The sequence below is a fragment of the Hyla sarda genome, chromosome 3, assembly GCF_029499605.1.
Source record: "Hyla sarda isolate aHylSar1 chromosome 3, aHylSar1.hap1, whole genome shotgun sequence".
NCBI classification, from domain to species: Eukaryota; Metazoa; Chordata; class Amphibia; order Anura; family Hylidae; genus Hyla; species Hyla sarda.
The window spans coordinates 12160486-12178098 of NC_079191.1; the positions used below are offsets into that span (position 1 = coordinate 12160486).

At 44.2% G+C, this 17613-nt stretch overlaps 1 protein-coding gene across 1 annotated transcript; it reads right to left on the reverse strand.

The window, feature by feature from the left end:
• Positions 1–576: 576 nt before the first annotated feature.
• Positions 577–14319, reverse strand: PBK (PDZ binding kinase). Its single transcript, XM_056563753.1, has 7 exons — positions 14159–14319; positions 10842–10938; positions 9527–9669; positions 5777–5946; positions 3143–3272; positions 1158–1337; positions 577–1085 (listed from the first exon to the last, which is right to left on the reverse strand). The coding sequence occupies exons 1-7, from the start codon at positions 14217–14219 to the stop codon at positions 883–885; spliced, it is 984 nt and encodes a 327-aa protein (XP_056419728.1). The 5' UTR covers positions 14220–14319; the 3' UTR covers positions 577–882.
• Between the last annotated feature and the right edge of the window lie 3294 nt (positions 14320–17613).

Sequence of the window (17613 nt, forward strand, 5' to 3'; positions counted from 1 at the left end):
CTTACCTGTCCTCGGGGCTCTGGCACGTCCTCTTCGGGATCCCTTGCATCGTCGGCGCTCTCCATCGTCGTCATCACGTTGCTGCGCACGCCGTCTCGTCATCCAATAGGAGTGGCGTGCATAGCGACGTGATGGCGGCGACGGAGAGCGCGGATGCCGGGGAAGCAGAAGCCTTGCCGGAGCATCGGGGACGCGGCGACAACGATGGGCGGCGACATCCAGGCGGGAACAGGGGAGTACAACTTCCTCTAACAGTGGTCTACAACCTGCGGACCTCCAGATGTTGCAAAACTACAACACCCAGCATGCCCGGACAGCCAACGGCTGTCCGGGCATGCTGGGTGTTGTAGTTTTGCAACATCTGGAGGTCCGCAGGCTGTAGACCACTGTCCTATACTTTACATTGCACGGATCCCTCAACATACGATGGTTCATTTGGAACGGATTACCATCGTATGTTGAGGGACCACTGTACTATAATACTGCCAGTATATATTTTTTATAACAAAAATAACTATACTGTGCCCTATATATCTAGTGTTGGTACAGTATTATCTCACACATTACATTTCAGTATAAATTATCACCCGTGACATTTCTTTTATTATGTGAACATAACAACATGTATAAACATTGATATAACAACAAAAGACAACAAAACAGACAAATCCTTTACTGAAGTGCAGTTCTCCCCTCACCTCTAGGGGCACTCTTCTAACCTTTAAAGTAGATTTAGTAAATTATAAATACCTTTTTTTTCCGAATAGCAAAACTGAAACCAACTAACTTTGTTTTCTATGGAAGATGCTGCTTAAAAACAAAAAAAATAAAAATAAAAAATTATGGCGACACCCCACATCTTGCGCAGCCTATAAGATATACTTATTGGATATTCTCTGCCTCCAAGGCCGCAACGATCTGCGCAGCAGAGGGGCGTTCTTTGGGGTCCTCACTTGAGCACATAAAGAACAGCTCAATGACGCGCTGGTAGGAGTCGTCCAGCTCGTCCATGTTGAGAGGCGGACGGGTCCCCAGGGCTTCGTAGTAGGCGTCCTCATCAAAGTCGTCTTCATCAAACGAGTCGTCTGTGGAGAGAATAGAAGACGTGATAAAAGAGTGAAGGAGACGTCACGACATACTCCGGGTCATGTTCGCACCTTCATCGTCGTCAGTTTCAGGCGTCAGGTTGACATGAGGGATGGACAGGGTCATCATCTCCCACAGAGTCAGACCGAAGGCGTAGATGTCAGACTTATCAGTGATCACCCCGTCTTCATCCAGTGCTTCCTTGGGCTTCCAGGATTCGGTGCCGATGTAATACGCCTCCGGATCACTCACTGCAGTTAAAGAGAACCTCTCATGATCTTGTTACATTGTATAATCCTCCCAGGTCACTACCCCCATCATGATAAACCACCGCCGGCGTTTATTTTTATTATTTTTTAGTTTTCTACCTTGATATTGCTCTGTATTTTCTGCTCAGTCAGATTCACAGACTGGGAAGAGGGCGTCCCCCAGCAGGCGTGACATCATCTGAAGCCATACAGGGGGAGAACTTCCTCCCTCACTCTGCTACACACAGCCCAGAGCAGTTCGGTGTGAGATGAGCTATGATTGGCTAAGGCTGCAAACACCTCCCTCAGCAGTCCAGACTGCATTTCCTGATTTTGGACTTCTGTCAAGCCAGCAGGAGTCCAAAGTCTGTGCAAGAGATTGGGAGGTGGGGGGGGGGTGCTCTGGAGACACCTAGTGGCAGTTTTTTATTTATTTATTTTTAAACGAGAAAAAAAATTCACATTTTTAAACACAGTACATTAGAAAGATTATTTACCATAAGGAGCGCAATAGCAAAAGGTAGTTTTAATGAGAGCGCCCATTTAAGTAAGAGATTTATTGTGAAACAAGGAAGGATTCAGCAATTAGAAATCCAAAAAATTACAACCAAATTAAAACAGAACATTGGGACCTTATTGGCGCCAGATGATCAGTCATCTCTCCCTGCAGAAGAGCTCACAGACTCCTCCTGCCAACTATAACAAAAGACGTACACCATACAGAACCTGGTGATGTGATAAAATCCCCAACCTTGGTATAAGAGTGAACCCGCGTCACTTCTGGTACAGTCAGATGAGCTGTTCAGCCAAGTTTTACGTTCTGCACAGACACCAACGCCGCTGTATACGGCAAAACTGACATCACTTGCAGGCACATGCAATCTAAGGCTGTATTCACACCACGTTTTTGCAGTGCAGTTCCCATATACGTTTTCAATTTGAAAACCCGTACGGAACCGTATTGAAAACCGTATACATTGACTCTCCATTGAAAACCATACGCCAAAGGATGCATCCGGTTGCATCCGTTTTGCTAGTTTATTTCTCCGTACCAAAAACCGTAGCCTACCACGGTTTTTGGTCCGGGTGAAAAACCGTATACTTTTTTTTTTTTTTTTTATAAACATGGGAGTCAATGGGAACCGTAGAGAACCCTATGTGCGTACGGTTCCATCCGGTTTTCAGCATACGGTTTTTGACTTTGCACAGTTTTTTTTTCTTGGAATTTCAATCAAACAAGTGAAACTTTATTCATAATGGAGTGAAAAGTTAAAAACATATACGTATTTTTCTTAAAAAACGGATGCAACCAGACATCATTTTTCAAACCGTATACAGGTTAAAATTTGTACACACGTTTTGAAAGGTTCAGTCTGGTTTTGAGGAATCCGTTTTTTCATCAAAAACCTGTGTTGCAAAAACGTGGTGTGAATGCAGCCTAAGGCAGAACCTTTCTGCTCATTGTGCTTCTCTTCTATCGATTGCTTTTGCCTGCGAGTGATGTCAGTTTTAACAAACACAGAGGTGACGGGCGTGAGCACTTGTGCAGTAGGTAAAACTTAGGTTGAAACTAAGTTTGAACAGCTGATCAGTCCGGAAGTGACGCGGGTTCACTGGAACACAAACCCCTACGTCAGTGTTTCCTAACCAGGGTGCCTCCAGGTGTTGCAAAACTACAACTCCCAGCATGCCTGGACAGCCGAAGGCTGTCCAGGCACGCTGGGAGTTGTAGTTTTGCAACACCTGGAGACACCCTGGTTGGGAAACACTGACTTACGTTGTCTTTCATAGGTCCTCCCGATACTCACTGGTCATGTTCTCGTCCAGCGGCAGGGACACCCCGACATCACAGATTTTGATGGACTCGAAGTCGCCTTTGACGACGACGTTGGATGATTTGATGTCTCCATGTAGGATTTTTTTATCATTGTGCAGGTACTGGAGGGAGAGGGAAAAGGAGAAATCAGAAGGAAGCCTGGTCCCATTACAATAAGGCTGGGTTCACACTGCAGAATTTCTGCCGGAGACCGAGCCGGCGGCACTAGGACCGAGCAGACTGCATTTCTGCCCCCATAGACTGCAATGCATTTCTGGGTGGATCTTTTGGGAGATCTGCTCAGAAATGCATTGACATCTATGGGGACGGCAATGTAGTCCGCGCAGTCATAGTGCCGCCAGCTCGATCTCCGGCAGAAATTCCACAGTGTGAACCTAGCCTAACAGTATGACAGGTTGGGGCCCGACCTCGGATCTTCACCATTACCTCAAGCTGCTATTAACCCCTTTTCCTGTCAGATATTTTGTAATGTTTTTAACTCCATCTTCTGAAAGCCATAACTCTAATATTTCCACATACAGAGCGACATGAGAACTCGTTTTAACAGGACCAATTGAACTTAAAGGGGTACTCCACTGGAAAACATTTTTTTTTTTTTTTGTAATCAACTGATGCCAGAAAGTTAAACCAAATTTTCAAATTACTTCTATTAAAAAATCCCAATCCTTCCAGTACTGATCAGCTGCTGTATGATACACAGAAAGTTATTTTCTTTTTGAATTTTCTTTCTGTCTGACCACAGTGCTCTCTGCTGACACCTCTGTCTGTCTCAGGAACTGTCCAGAACAGGAGCAAATCCCCATAGCAAACCTCTCCTGCTCTGGACAGTTCCTAAAATGGCCAAAGGTGTCAGCAGAGAGCACTGTGGTCAGGCAGAAATGTAATTAAAAAAGAAAATAATTTCCTGTGTATTATACAGCAGCTGATAAGTACTGGAAGGATTGGGATTTTTTTTTTTTATCAGCTGCTGTATAATACACAGGAAGTTCTTTTCTTTTTTTAATTCCATTTCTGCCTGACCACAGTGCTCTCTGCTGACACCTCTAGCCATTTTAGGAACTGTCCAGAGCAGGAGAGGTTTGCTATGGGGATTTGATCCTACTCTGGACACTTCCTGACATGGACAGAGGTGTCAGCAGAGAGCACTGTGGACAGACAGAAAAGGAAAGGAAAAAAAAAGCAAAGAACTTCCTGTGTATCATCCAGCAGCTGATAAGTACTGGAAGGATTAGGATTTAGTAACTTACCAATCTGTTTAACTTTCTGGCACCAGTTGATTTAAAAGAAAATGTTTTCCAGTGGAGCACCCCTTAAAAAGACAACCTTCACTTTACCATAAAATGAATTACAGAACAGAAAAGAATAAATCCTGACACTTTTGAGGGATTTTTTTTTTTTTTTTTACACCATTTACTTTGCAGTAAAACTGAAATGTTATCTTTATTCTGGAAATCAGTACAATTACATCGAAACACACGTTATAAACTGTATGTTTTAGTATAAAAAGAAATAAATAAAAATGCTTTAAGTCGCCATATTCTGACCACTATGACTATTTTAGTTTTTCGCCTACAGTGCTATAGGATGGCTCAATTCTACCACCGTGACTAGAGATGAGCGAACTTACAGTAAATTCGATTCGTCACAAACTTCTCGGCTCGGCAGTTGAAGACTTATCCTGCATAAATGAGTTCAGCTTTCAGGTGCTCCGGTGGGCTGGAAAAGGTGGATACAGTCCTAGGAAAGAGTCTCCAGCCCACGGGAGCACCTGAAAGCTGAACTAATTTATGCAGGAAAAGCCATCAACTGTCGAGCCGAGAAGTTTGTGACGAATGGAATTTACTGTAAGTTCGCTCATCTCTAACCGTGACCTGTACTTTTCATTGGTATTATTTTGGTGTAGATTGGCACTTTGCTTTTATGTGATGTGAGCAGAAATGAAGTCATTTGTATTTGGTATATTTTTCCTGTTACTTGTTCATTGCACAGGATTAATTACAGTATATATTATCTCCTCCCTTTTATATATCCTAAGGCAATAATCACTGAAATTCATAATTAAAGGGGTACTATGCTGCTAGACATCTTATCCCCTATCCAATGGATGTCTGAACACAAGGGTCCAGCTGCTGGGGCCCCCCCACAATCTCCCGCAGCACCCTGCGTTCTAAACAAACGCTGAGTTCCTGCAGCAGTGAGCGTGACGTCACGAACACGCCCTCACGTCATGCCACGCCCCCTCCATTCATTTCTATGGAGAAAGCATGTCGGCTGACACGCCCCCTCCCATAGACATGAATAAATGAGGTGTGACGTGACATGAGGGGTGTGGCCGTGACGTCACGATCATGGCCTCCGTCTCAAAGCGTTCTGAACTAAATGTTCAGAACACGGGAGCATCGGAGTACTCCTTTAAGATATGTTCCACAGTAGTTAGGCAGGGAATCCCCCCCTATTAGGGAGGTAGGATATCCCTTCCAATTATATAGAAGCCCCAAGTAGTTGGTAACCTCCCCCCCACCCCAGTCACGTAACTTGTTACTAAGTAAAAAGGAGTTTCCCTTTAAGGAGGAGGATGCTACAAGGTAAAGATGTGGTCCTGTACCTTTAGTCCCTGCGCCATGTTCAGCGCCACCTTCAGGATGATGTCTGCAGGAAAGGGGCCCAGCTTCTTCTCACTCCGCTCCTCTATGAGGTCGTTCAGAGACTTCTCTCCGCCGAACTCCATGGCGAGGCACAGGCTGCCATCTGTAGTCTTGGTCAGGCCACGGTAACCTGAGAGGGAGAGGTTTAGACATAGGTAACGTTAAAGGGCCACTTCACCTGAAAGTTGTTGTTTTTTTTCCCCCCTTCCCACCATAAACACGATGAGAGTTAATGCTGCCCTGCTCCATCTTACTAGGCGGCTCTATTGGTCCCTGCGACTCTGACCAGCAGATTCACAACGGGGTTTACATCTACCGTATATACTCGAGTATATGCCGACCCGAATATAAGCCGAGGCCCCTAATTTTACCCCAAAAACCCAGGAAAAGTTATTGATTCGACTATAAGCCTAAGGTGGGAAATACATCATCCCCCCCATGTCATCATCCAGACCCCCGTCATCATCCCCCCCCCCCCCTTCATCATCACCGCCTGTCAATCCCTTCATTAGTGGTCTTCAACCTGCGGACCTCCAGAGGTTGCAAAACTACAACTCCCAGCATGCCCGGACAGCCATTGGCTGTCCGGGCATGCTGGGTGTTGTAGTTTTGAAACCTCTGGAGGTCCGCAGGTTGAAGACCATTGCAGCCTTCGTCATCATCCAGCCCCCCCCCCCCCTTTTGTTTTGTACTCACCTCCCTTCGGCGGGAAGTTAGGATGAGCTGGTCCAGGCCTTCTATGCTGCAGGGACCGTCCGGTGGGGATGGTTAGTCGTTGCGGAGGGTCCATTTTCACCAGGGGGGCCTCTTCTCCGCGCTTCGGGCCCGGACTAGTGACGTTGCCTTGACGACGACGCACAGGGACGTTGCGCATGAACGTCCCTGTGCGGCGCCGATGGCTGTCCGGGCTTGCTGGGAGTTGTAGTTTTGCAACATCTGGAGGTCCGCAGGTTGAAGACCACTGATGAAGGGATTGACAGGCGGAGAGTTCACTCGAGTATAAGCCGAGGGGGGCGTTTTCAGCACGAAAAATAGTGCTGAAAAACTCGGCTTATACTCGAGTATATACGGTAGTTCAGTGGAGCACAGCAGGGACTTGAGTCAGAGTCTGATCAGGGAAATGGAGACGCTGGGTAAAAAGGGAACAGGGAAACCATTAAAGGGGTTTTCCGGCTTTATACCTCTTATGCCCCATCCAAAGGATAGGGGATAAGATGTATGATCGCAGGGGTCCCGTTACTGGGAACCCCCCAAGATCTCGCTGCAGCCCCCGGCCACACCCCCTCCATTCATGTCTATGGAAGGGGGGGGGGGGGTGACGGCCATCACGCCCCCTCCCATAGACATGAATGGAGGGGGCGTGGCCGTGACATCACGTCCCCGTCTCGGAGGCAGCGTCTGACACAGAATGCCGGGGGCTGCACAGAGATAGCGGGGGTCCCCAGCGGCGGCACACCTGAGATTAGACATCTTATTGCCTATCCTTTGGATAGGGGATAAGATGTATAAATCCGGAATACGCCATTAACCCTCACCATGCTTATGCTTTAGCTGCACTCACTATTCTGCTATGAGGAACTTACAGCATACAAGATGATTATGAAGACCAATGACAGCTATATGCATTGATGACAGTGGGCAGTATATGCTGCTCTAAGAGAAAGGATTTAGTTGACAATCTATTAAAGGGGTATTCCAGGCAAAACCTATATATATATATATATATATATATAGTTTTGAAACCTCCGGAGGTCCGCAGGTTGAAGACCACTGCGGCCTTCGACATCATCCAGCCCCCTCTCACCCCCTTTAGTTCTGAGTACTCACCTCCGCTCGGCGCTGGTCCGGTCCTGCAGGACTGTCCAGTGAGGAGGTGGTCCGGTGAGGAGGTGGTCCGGGCTGCTATCTTCACCGGGGGCGCCTCTTCTCCGCGCTTCCGGCCCGGAATATAGGCGTTGCCTTGACAACGACGCAGAAGTACGTTGGCAATGAACGCACCTCTGCGTCGTTGTCAAGGCAACGTGACTATTCTGAGGCCGGGCCCGAAGCGCTTAGAAGAGGCCTCCCCGGTGAAGATAGCAGCCCGGAACCACTATCCCACCGGACCACCTCCTCACCGGACAGCCCTGCAGCACCGGACCAGCGCCGAGCGGAGGTGAGTACTCAGAACTAAAGGGGGGTGAGAGGGGGCTAGATGATGTCGAAGGCCGCAGTGGTCTTCAACCTGCGGACCTCCGGAGGTTTCAAAACTACAACTCCCAGCAAGCCCGGACAGCCGATGGCTGGCCGGGCTTGCTGGGAGTTGTAGTTTTGAAACCTCTGGAGGTCCGCAAGTTGAAGACCACTGCGGGTGGGGGAGTTCACTCGAGTATAAGCCGAGGGGGGTGTTTTCAGCACGAAAAATCGTGCTGAAAAACTCGGCTTATACTCGAGTATATACGGTATATAAGTATATATATATATATATATATATATATATATATATATATATATATATATATATATATATATATATATCTATATCTATATATCTATATCTCTATCTATATCTATATCTATATCTCTATCTCTATCTCAACTGGGTCCGGAAAGTTAAACAGATTTATAAATTACTTCTATTAAAAAAATATTAATCCTTCCAATAGTTATTAGATTCTGAAGTTTTCTGTCTAACTGCTCAATGATTATGTCACATCCCGGGAGCTGTGCATGATGGGAGAATATCCCCATAGGAACTGCACAGCTCCCGGGACGTGAGTCATCAGAGAGCAGTTAGACAGAAAACAACAACTCAACTTCAGAAGCTAATAACTATTGAAAGGATTAAGATTTTTTAACAGAAGTTATTTACAAATCTGTTTAACTTTTACTTTCCGGACCCAGTTGATATATAAAAAAAAGTTTTGGCCTGGAATACCCCTTTAAGTCCACATGACGTATTATAGATTTCTGGACCATCAGTTCCCGGACTCAAAGGCTTCTATTGGAATTTAAAGGAAAACTGTCACCCTGATCACCCACACTAAACCCAATACACCGGGTTATAGTGTGGGTGACCAGGAATCCAAAGCGGGGTCACTTACTATAATCGGTGCTGTGGTTCCCGAAATATTGGCTGGTGAAGTTCCACTTCTGAATAAAGGGAGTCGCACGCAGGAGGTGGAGCCCTGCCGGCTGGCCGCTCCTGCTTCTTTCCGTCTTCTCAATTAGCCGTCCCTAGTTAGCATATTCATATTCTGCGACTCCACATCCTAGAGACGCGAGTCACATGTCACGTAAGCGCTGTGTTGTCAGTAGAGCGCATGCGCAGGCAGTTTACATACCGCTCTCAAGTCCTGAGCTCTGACTGCTGAAAGAGCTGTAGTCACGCGAGAGCTGTATGTAAACTGACTGCGCATGCGCTCTACCGACATGTGACTCAAGTCACTAGGATGTGGAGTCGCAGAATATGAATATGCTAACTAAGGGGACGGCTGATTGAGAAGACGGAAAGAAGCAGGAGCGGCCAGCCGGCAGGGCTCCACCTCCTGAACGCCACTCCCTTAATTCAGAAGTGGAACTTCACCAGCCAATATTTCGGGAACCACAGCACCGATTATAGTAAGTGACCCCCTCTTTGGATTCCTGGTCTCCCACACTATAACCCATTGTATTGGGTTTAGGGTGGTTGATCAGGGTGACAGTTTTCCTCCAATAATATGAATACTTACCGATGATGTTGGGATGCTGCAGGTTTTTAAGGATTTTAGCCTCTTCATTTAGTCTCTTCTCATACAGGTTCTTACTGGACTTATCACACTGTTTATTCACCTTCTTCACTGCCCAGGGAGAGCGGGACAAACCTTTAGGAGACCTGAGGAAAAGATTATCCTGTACTGATCCTGTATTATACTCCAGGGCTGTACTCACTATTCTGCTGGTGAGGTCACTGTGTACATACATTACATTACTTATCCTGTACTGATCCCGAGTTATATCCTGTATTATACTCCAGAGTTGTACTCACTATTCTGCTGGTGAGGTCACTGTGTACATACATTACATTACTTATCCTGTAAAGATCCTGAGTTATATCCTGTATTATACTCCAGAGCTGTACTCACTATTCTGCTGGTGAGGTCACTGTGTACATACATTACATTACTTATCCTGTAAAGATCCTGAGTTATATCCTGTATTATACTCCTGAGCTGTACTCACTATTCTCCTGGTGAGGTCACTGTGTACATACATTACATTACTTATCCTGTACTGATCCTGAGTTATATCCTGTATTATACCCCAGAGCTGCACTCACTATTCTGCTGGTGAGGTCACTGTGTACATCCATTACATTACTTATCCTGTACTGATCCTGAGTTATATCCTGTATTATACTCCCGATCTGTACTCACTATTCTGCTGGTGAGGTCACTGTGTACATCCATTACATTACTTATCCTGTACTGATCCTGAGTTATATCCTGTATTATACCCCAGAGCTGCACTCACTATTCTGCTGGTGAGGTCACGGTGTACATACATTACATTACTTATCCTGTACTGATCCTGAGTTATATCTTGTATTATACTCCAGAGCTGTACTCAGTATTCTGCTGGTGGGGTCACTGTGTACATACATTACATTACTTATCCTGTACTGATCCTATGTTATATCCTGTATTATACTCCAGAGCTGTACTCACTATTCTGCTGGTGAGGTCACTGTGTATATACATTACATTACATTACTTATCCTGTACTGATCCTGAGTTATATCCTGTATTATACTCCAGAGCTGCACTCACTATTCTGCTGGTGAGGTCACTGTGTATATACATTACTTACCCTGTACTGATCCTGAGTTATATCCTGTATTATACTCCAGAGCTGCACTCACTATTCTGCTGGTGAGGTCACTGTGTACATACATTACATTACTTATCCTGTACTGATCCTGAGTTATATCCTGTATTATACTCCAGAGCTGCACTCACTATTCTGCTGGTGGAGTATTACATTGTCAGTATTCAGTATTACACTTACCTTTTCATGAGGTAGACGCTGACTCCGGTGCCGTAACCGAATTTCTTCATGAACGGTGAGGCCGGGAGAGTGAAGGATGGGGACTGGCAGGAGGATCCTGTGGTGTAGACAGCGCTCGGTTATAATATTACAGAGATGCTCTGATTATTATAGGATGTGATATATATATATATATATATATATATATATATAAATTTCGCCTATTGGACTTCCCACTTGTTGTGGTTTTGGTTGTTATCTTAACTGGCTCCTCCCCTTTTTGTTACTGAACCCTTCTATTGGTGTCAGGAACTTTAAGTCATGTGACATTTGACTCAAACAAAAAGGGGGGGGGGGGTGGAGGAGTAATGGCAGTTTGAAATGACATCACTGTGTACAGTCACATCACATGACCCTGTATGACTGCAAGGAAAACATCTCTCCTCTATGTATCACACAGTATGATGACATCACACCTCAGTATAATACATCCCCTATATCATATGACATCACACCTCAGTATAATACACCCTCTATATCATATGACATCACACCTCAGTATAATACATCCCCTATATCATATGATGACATCACACCTCAGTATAATACATCCCCTATATCATATGATGACATCACACTTCAGTATAATACACCCTCTATATCATATGATGACATCACACCTCAGTATAATACATCCCCTATATCATATGATGACATCACACCTCAGTATAATACATCCCCTATATCATATGATGACATCACACCTCAGTATAATACACCCTCTATATCACATGATGACATCACACCTCAGTATAATACACCCCCTATATCATATGATGACATCACACCTCAGTATAATACACCCCCTATATCATATGATGACATCACACCTCAGTATAATACATCCCCTATATCATATGATGACATCACACCTCAGTATAATACATCCCCTATATCATATGATGACATCACACCTCAGTATAATACACCCTCTATATCACATGATGACATCACACCTCAGTATAATACACCCTCTATATCACATGATGACATCACACCTCAGTATAATACACCCCCTATATCATATGATGACATCACACCTCAGTATAATACACCCTCTATATCACATGATGACATCACACCTCAGTATAATACACCCCCTATATCATATGATGACATCACACCTCAGTATAATGCATCCCCTATATCATATGATGACATCACACCTCAGTATAATGCATCCCCTATATCATATGATGACATCACACCTCAGTATAATACACCCCTATATCATATGATGACATCACACCTCAGTATAATGCATCCCCTATATCATATGATGACCCTCTATATCACATGATGACATCACACCTCAGTATAATGCATCCCCTATATCATATGATGACATCACACCTCAGTATAATGCATCCCCTATATCATATGATGACATCACACCTCAGTATAATACATCCCCTATATCATATGATGACATCACACCTCAGTATAATACACCCCTATATCATATGATGACATCACACCTCAGTATAATGCATCCCCTATATCATATGATGACATCACACCTCAGTATAATGCATCCCCTATATCATATGATGACATCACACCTCAGTATAATACATCCCCTATATCATATGATGACATCACACCTCAGTATAATACACCCCTATATCATATGATGACATCACACCTCAGTATAATGCATCCCCTATATCATATGATGACATCACACCTCAGTATAATACATCCCCTATATCATATGATGACATCACACCTCAGTATAATACACCCTCTATATCATATGATGACATCACACCTCAGTATAATACATCCCCTATATCATATGATGACATCACACCTCAGTATAATACATCCCCTATATCATATGATGACATCACACCTCAGTATAATACACCCTCTATATCACATGATGACATCACACCTCAGTATAATACACCCTCTATATCACATGATGACATCACACCTCAGTATAATACACCCTCTATATCACATGATGACATCACACCTCAGTATAATACACCTCAGTATAATGCATCCCCTATATCATATGATGACATCACACCTCAGTATAATACATCCCCTATATCATATGATGACATCACACCTCAGTATAATACACCCCTATATCATATGATGACATCACACCTCAGTATAATGCATCCCCTATATCATATGATGACATCACACCTCAGTATAATACATCCCCTATATCATATGATGACATCACACCTCAGTATAATACATCCCCTATATCATATGATGACATCACACCTCAGTATAATACATCCCCTATATCATATGATGACATCACACCTCAGTATAATACATCCCCTATATCATATGATGACATCACACCTCAGTATAATACATCCCCTATATCATATGATGACATCACACCTCAGTATAATACATCCCCCTATATCACATGATGACATCACACCTCAGTATAATACACCCCCTATATCATATGATGACATCACACCTCAGTATAATACATCCCCCCTATATCATATGATGACATCACACCTCAGTATAATACATCCCCTATATCATATGATGACATCACACCTCAGTATAATACATCCCCTATATCATATGATGACATCACACCTCAGTATAATACATCCCCCTATATCACATGATGACATCACACCTCAGTATAATACACCCCCTATATCATATGATGACATCACACCTCAGTATAATACACCCCCTATATCATATGATGACATCACACCTCAGTATAATACATCATCTATATCATATGATGACATCACACCTCAGTATAATACATCATCTATATCATATGATGACATCACACCTCAGTATAATACATCCCCTATATCATATGACATCACACCTCAGTATAATACATCCCCTATATCACATGATGACATCACACCTCAGTATAATACATCCCCCCTATATCATATGATGACATCACACCTCAGTATAATACACCCCCTATATCATATGATGACATCACACCTCAGTATAATACATCCCCTATATCATATGATGACATCACACCTCAGTATAATACATCCCCTATATCATATGATGACATCACACCTCAGTATAATACATGATGATGACGTCACATTTCCCAGTTATTATAGTGACGTCATTCTTCCTACGATAGGATGGTGACATCAGATTGCGCCATACTACATAGTTCTGCCTACTTCTAAGGTGTTACAGCCCTAGTGACGCCATATACGCGCACGGTGATATCTCACTACGTCACATCACACAGTAATGTCTGTATACACCAGTATACACTGTGCGGTTGTGCCTCTCACCGGAGCTCTTCTTCCGCTCCACCTTACAGGGGGTCTTGAAGCAGTTCTCCGCCGTCGCCATGGTTTCCGCCGGTTCCGGTTCCCGCTCCGATGTTTCACCTCAAGACTTTCTCCCGCGACGCGTTCAAAAAAACCGAAACAAGCGCGCGCCCGCTGGTGACGTCACCCCCACACTGAAGGCTCTATCGCGCGCGGGAGAGATTGAGATTATTGGGCGTGGCTTACGGTGTCAGGCTGTGTATAGAGGTCACGTGCTGTGTATAAAGGTCACGTGGTGTGTAGGGCTGCGTTTACTAACCAGAGTGCCCACAGCTGAGGCAAAACTACAACTCCCAGCATGTCCGGACATCCTTTGTACCAAATATATAGAGCTGTTCTGCTTTATGGAGCGCGGGACAAGCCACTAATGGCGATGACACTGATACCCGCCATTAACCCCTTAAAGGAGTAGTCCAGTGGTGATTCAGTGGTGAGCAACTTATCCCCTATCCTAAGGATAGGGGATAAGTTTGAGATCACGGGGGTCCGACCGCTGGGGCCCCCTGCGATCTCCTGTACGGAGCCCCGACAGCCCGCGGGAAGGGGGCGTGTCGACCTCCGCACGAGGCAGCGGCCGACACGCCCCCTCAATACAACTCTATGGCAGAGCCGAAGCGCTGCCTTCAGCAATCTCCGGCTCTGCCATAGAGTTGTATTGAGGGGGCGTGTCGGCCGCCGCCTCGTGCGGAGGTCGACACCCGCTATGTGGGCCGAGAGCCGGGGCCCCGTACAGAGAGATCGCAGGAGGCCCCAGCGGTCGGACCCCCTGCGATCTCAAACTTATCCCCTATCCTTAGGATAGGGGATAAGTTTTTCACCACTGGACTACCCCTTTAAGGACGGACCCATTTTTTTACCTCTATGACCAGGCTCTTTATATTTTATTTGACATGTGTCTCTTTAAATGGTAATAACTTTAGAACGCTTTTTCTGAGCGGAGCGATTCTGAGATTGTTTTTTCCTGACAAATTGTACTTTATATAACTGGTACATTTTTGTTGACACATTCAGCATTTTTTGGAAAAACTTCAAAATATTGTGAAAAACTGGAAAATTTCAGTTTTTTTTTTTTAATGGTGTACACCATGCGGTAAAAGTGATGTTATATTTATTCTGTGGGTCGGTACGATTATGGCGATACCATTATATGTCGCTTTCTATTTTCTTTTTCCTTTTCTGAGCAAAATTATTTTTCTGCCGTTCATTTTCCAACAGCCGTAACTTTTTTATTTTTCGTCCGACGCCATTGAGTGAGGGCTTATTTTTTGAGGGATGAGCTGTACTTTTTATTGGGATAATTTTTGTGCTATGTGCTACATTTTGATCTTTTTTATTCTGCTATTTGTACCAAAATTGGTGAATTTTGCGCTTTTAAAGAAATAATTTTTTTATGGCGTTCACCGTGCGGGATAATTTACATTACAGTTTTATAGTACATGTCATTACAGACGTGGCAATACCTATTATGTATATGATTTGTGTTTTTGATCTTTTTTTGATGATAATACAGGGCTTTAATTGGGAAAGGGGCCTTTTTAAATAAATTTTTTTACGCTTCATACTTTTATTGAAAAACTTTATATTTTATTTTTTTACAGGTTATACTATGAATACATTTGTACTGCAGCACAGTATGACCCGATCAGCTGCACACACTACAGCCTCTGGCTGGATCTCACAGGCTTCCGTAGCAGGCAGACAGGAGGTCATGATCTGACCTCCTGCTGCCATAGCAACCAACGGAGACCCGCGATCGTATCGCCCCGGCGACCCGAGAGCGCTCCCCCTGTCAACACCATAGATGCCGTGATCAGGATTGATCACGGCATCTAGGGGGTTAATGCTGCCGGGACCGGCGTGATCACGGCTCAGGCAGCTGCTGCTGTGATTAACAGCCGGGTCCTGTCGCCCATCTCCGATCTCCTCTGTGGCAGTGCCGGAGATCGCTATGACGTATGCATATGTCCAAATGCGCGAACGTGTCGGATGCTGGGACGTATGCATACATCCTATAGCGGGAAGGGGTTAAAGGGGTATTCCACCAGGTAACTTTTTTTTATTTTTTTTTATCAACTGGTGCCAGAAAGTTAAACATATTTGTAAATTACTTCTATTAAAAAATCTTAATCCTTCCAGTACTTATTAGCTGCTGTTATGATCCACAGGAAGTTTATTTTTATTTATTTTTTAATTTCCTTACTGCCTGACCACAGTGCTCTCTGCTGACACCTCTGTCCCTTTTAGGAACTGTCCAGAACAGGAGAGGTGTGCCATGGGGATTTGCTTCTACTCGGGGCAGTTCCTAATATGGACAGAGGTGTCGGCAGAGAGCACTGTGGTCAGACAGAAAGGAAATTCAAAAAGAAAAGAACTTCCTCTGTAGCATACAGCAGCTCAGAAGTACTGGAAGGATTAAGATTTTTTTAATAGAAGTAATTTACAAATCCTGTTTAACTTTCTGGCTCCAGTTGATTTTTTTTTTAATTTTTTTCCAGTGGAGTACCCCTTTAACCCTTCAGATTATGTGACCAATACTATAAACGGCATCTGAAGTATAAATAGGAGCATTGAGAGATTCATGGACTACCGGTACATCCGATAAATCAAGATGGCGACCGGAGCTCTGCTCTCCTGCTCCATGGCTGCTCTGGTGATCCTCTTGTAAGGTCTGCCTTCCACAGAACGTGTTGTGGTGAGAGCAGATGGCATTAACCCCTTGTATTCGTGACGCCAGGACGGGGGTTAACCTCTGCACCACCCGAGGTTTGACCGCTGAATCCTGGGCTAGGCGCGGGACAAATAATGACTCCGACGCCAAGTTACAAAACAATGGCAGCTTTACTGAGGCAGACAGATAGAATAGTCTTTCCACCTCAGCTAGGCCCAAGGAGGTGACCAGTGATTTAGGAGACTTGAGGACTCGCTGGGACTTGTAGTGGACTTGGCTGCATTATGCAGACCCACGCTGAATTTATGCAGTAGAATAGAATGACTTCAATGAAGGAATCCGGCTCAGGCTGGGGTCACACCACGTTTATGCCATACTGTTTTCAATCAGTTTTTCTAAAGAAAACCTTAAGACAAAAAAAAAACGTATGGGAAAAAGTAAACGTATGCGTTTTTAAACCGTATACTGTTTTTAATAAAAGTTTTTTATAAAAGCGTTTTTAAAAGTGCATACAGTTTTGTCCGTTTTTATAAAAAAAATACGTTTTTGAAAATTTTATTTAAAAGAAATACATTTTTTAAATTTTAACTTTTGCAATTGCGCATGTGCAAAGTAAAAACCGTATACGGTCTCCCGTACGATTCCCATTGACATCCACGTGGGGAAAAAAAAATCTATGCGGTTGCAATATAGTTTTTAACCCGGAAACCCGGAGACAAAATCGTGGTCAGCCACCGTTTTGAGTATG

Bases quoted from the DNA above. Each gene is read 5' to 3' on its own strand.
- PBK (XM_056563753.1), bottom strand. From the start codon at position 14,219: ATGGCGACGGCGGAGAACTGCTTCAAGACCCCCTGTAAGGTGGAGCGG. The intron at 10,939-14,158 runs GTGAGAGGCACA...TCTACACCACAG, and splicing joins GGAGCGGAAGAAGAGCTCCG to GATCCTCCTGCCAGTCCCCA. The intron at 5,947-9,526 runs GTAAGTATTCAT...TCTCCCTCTCAG, and splicing joins GCAGCATCCCAACATCATCG to GTTACCGTGGCCTGACCAAG.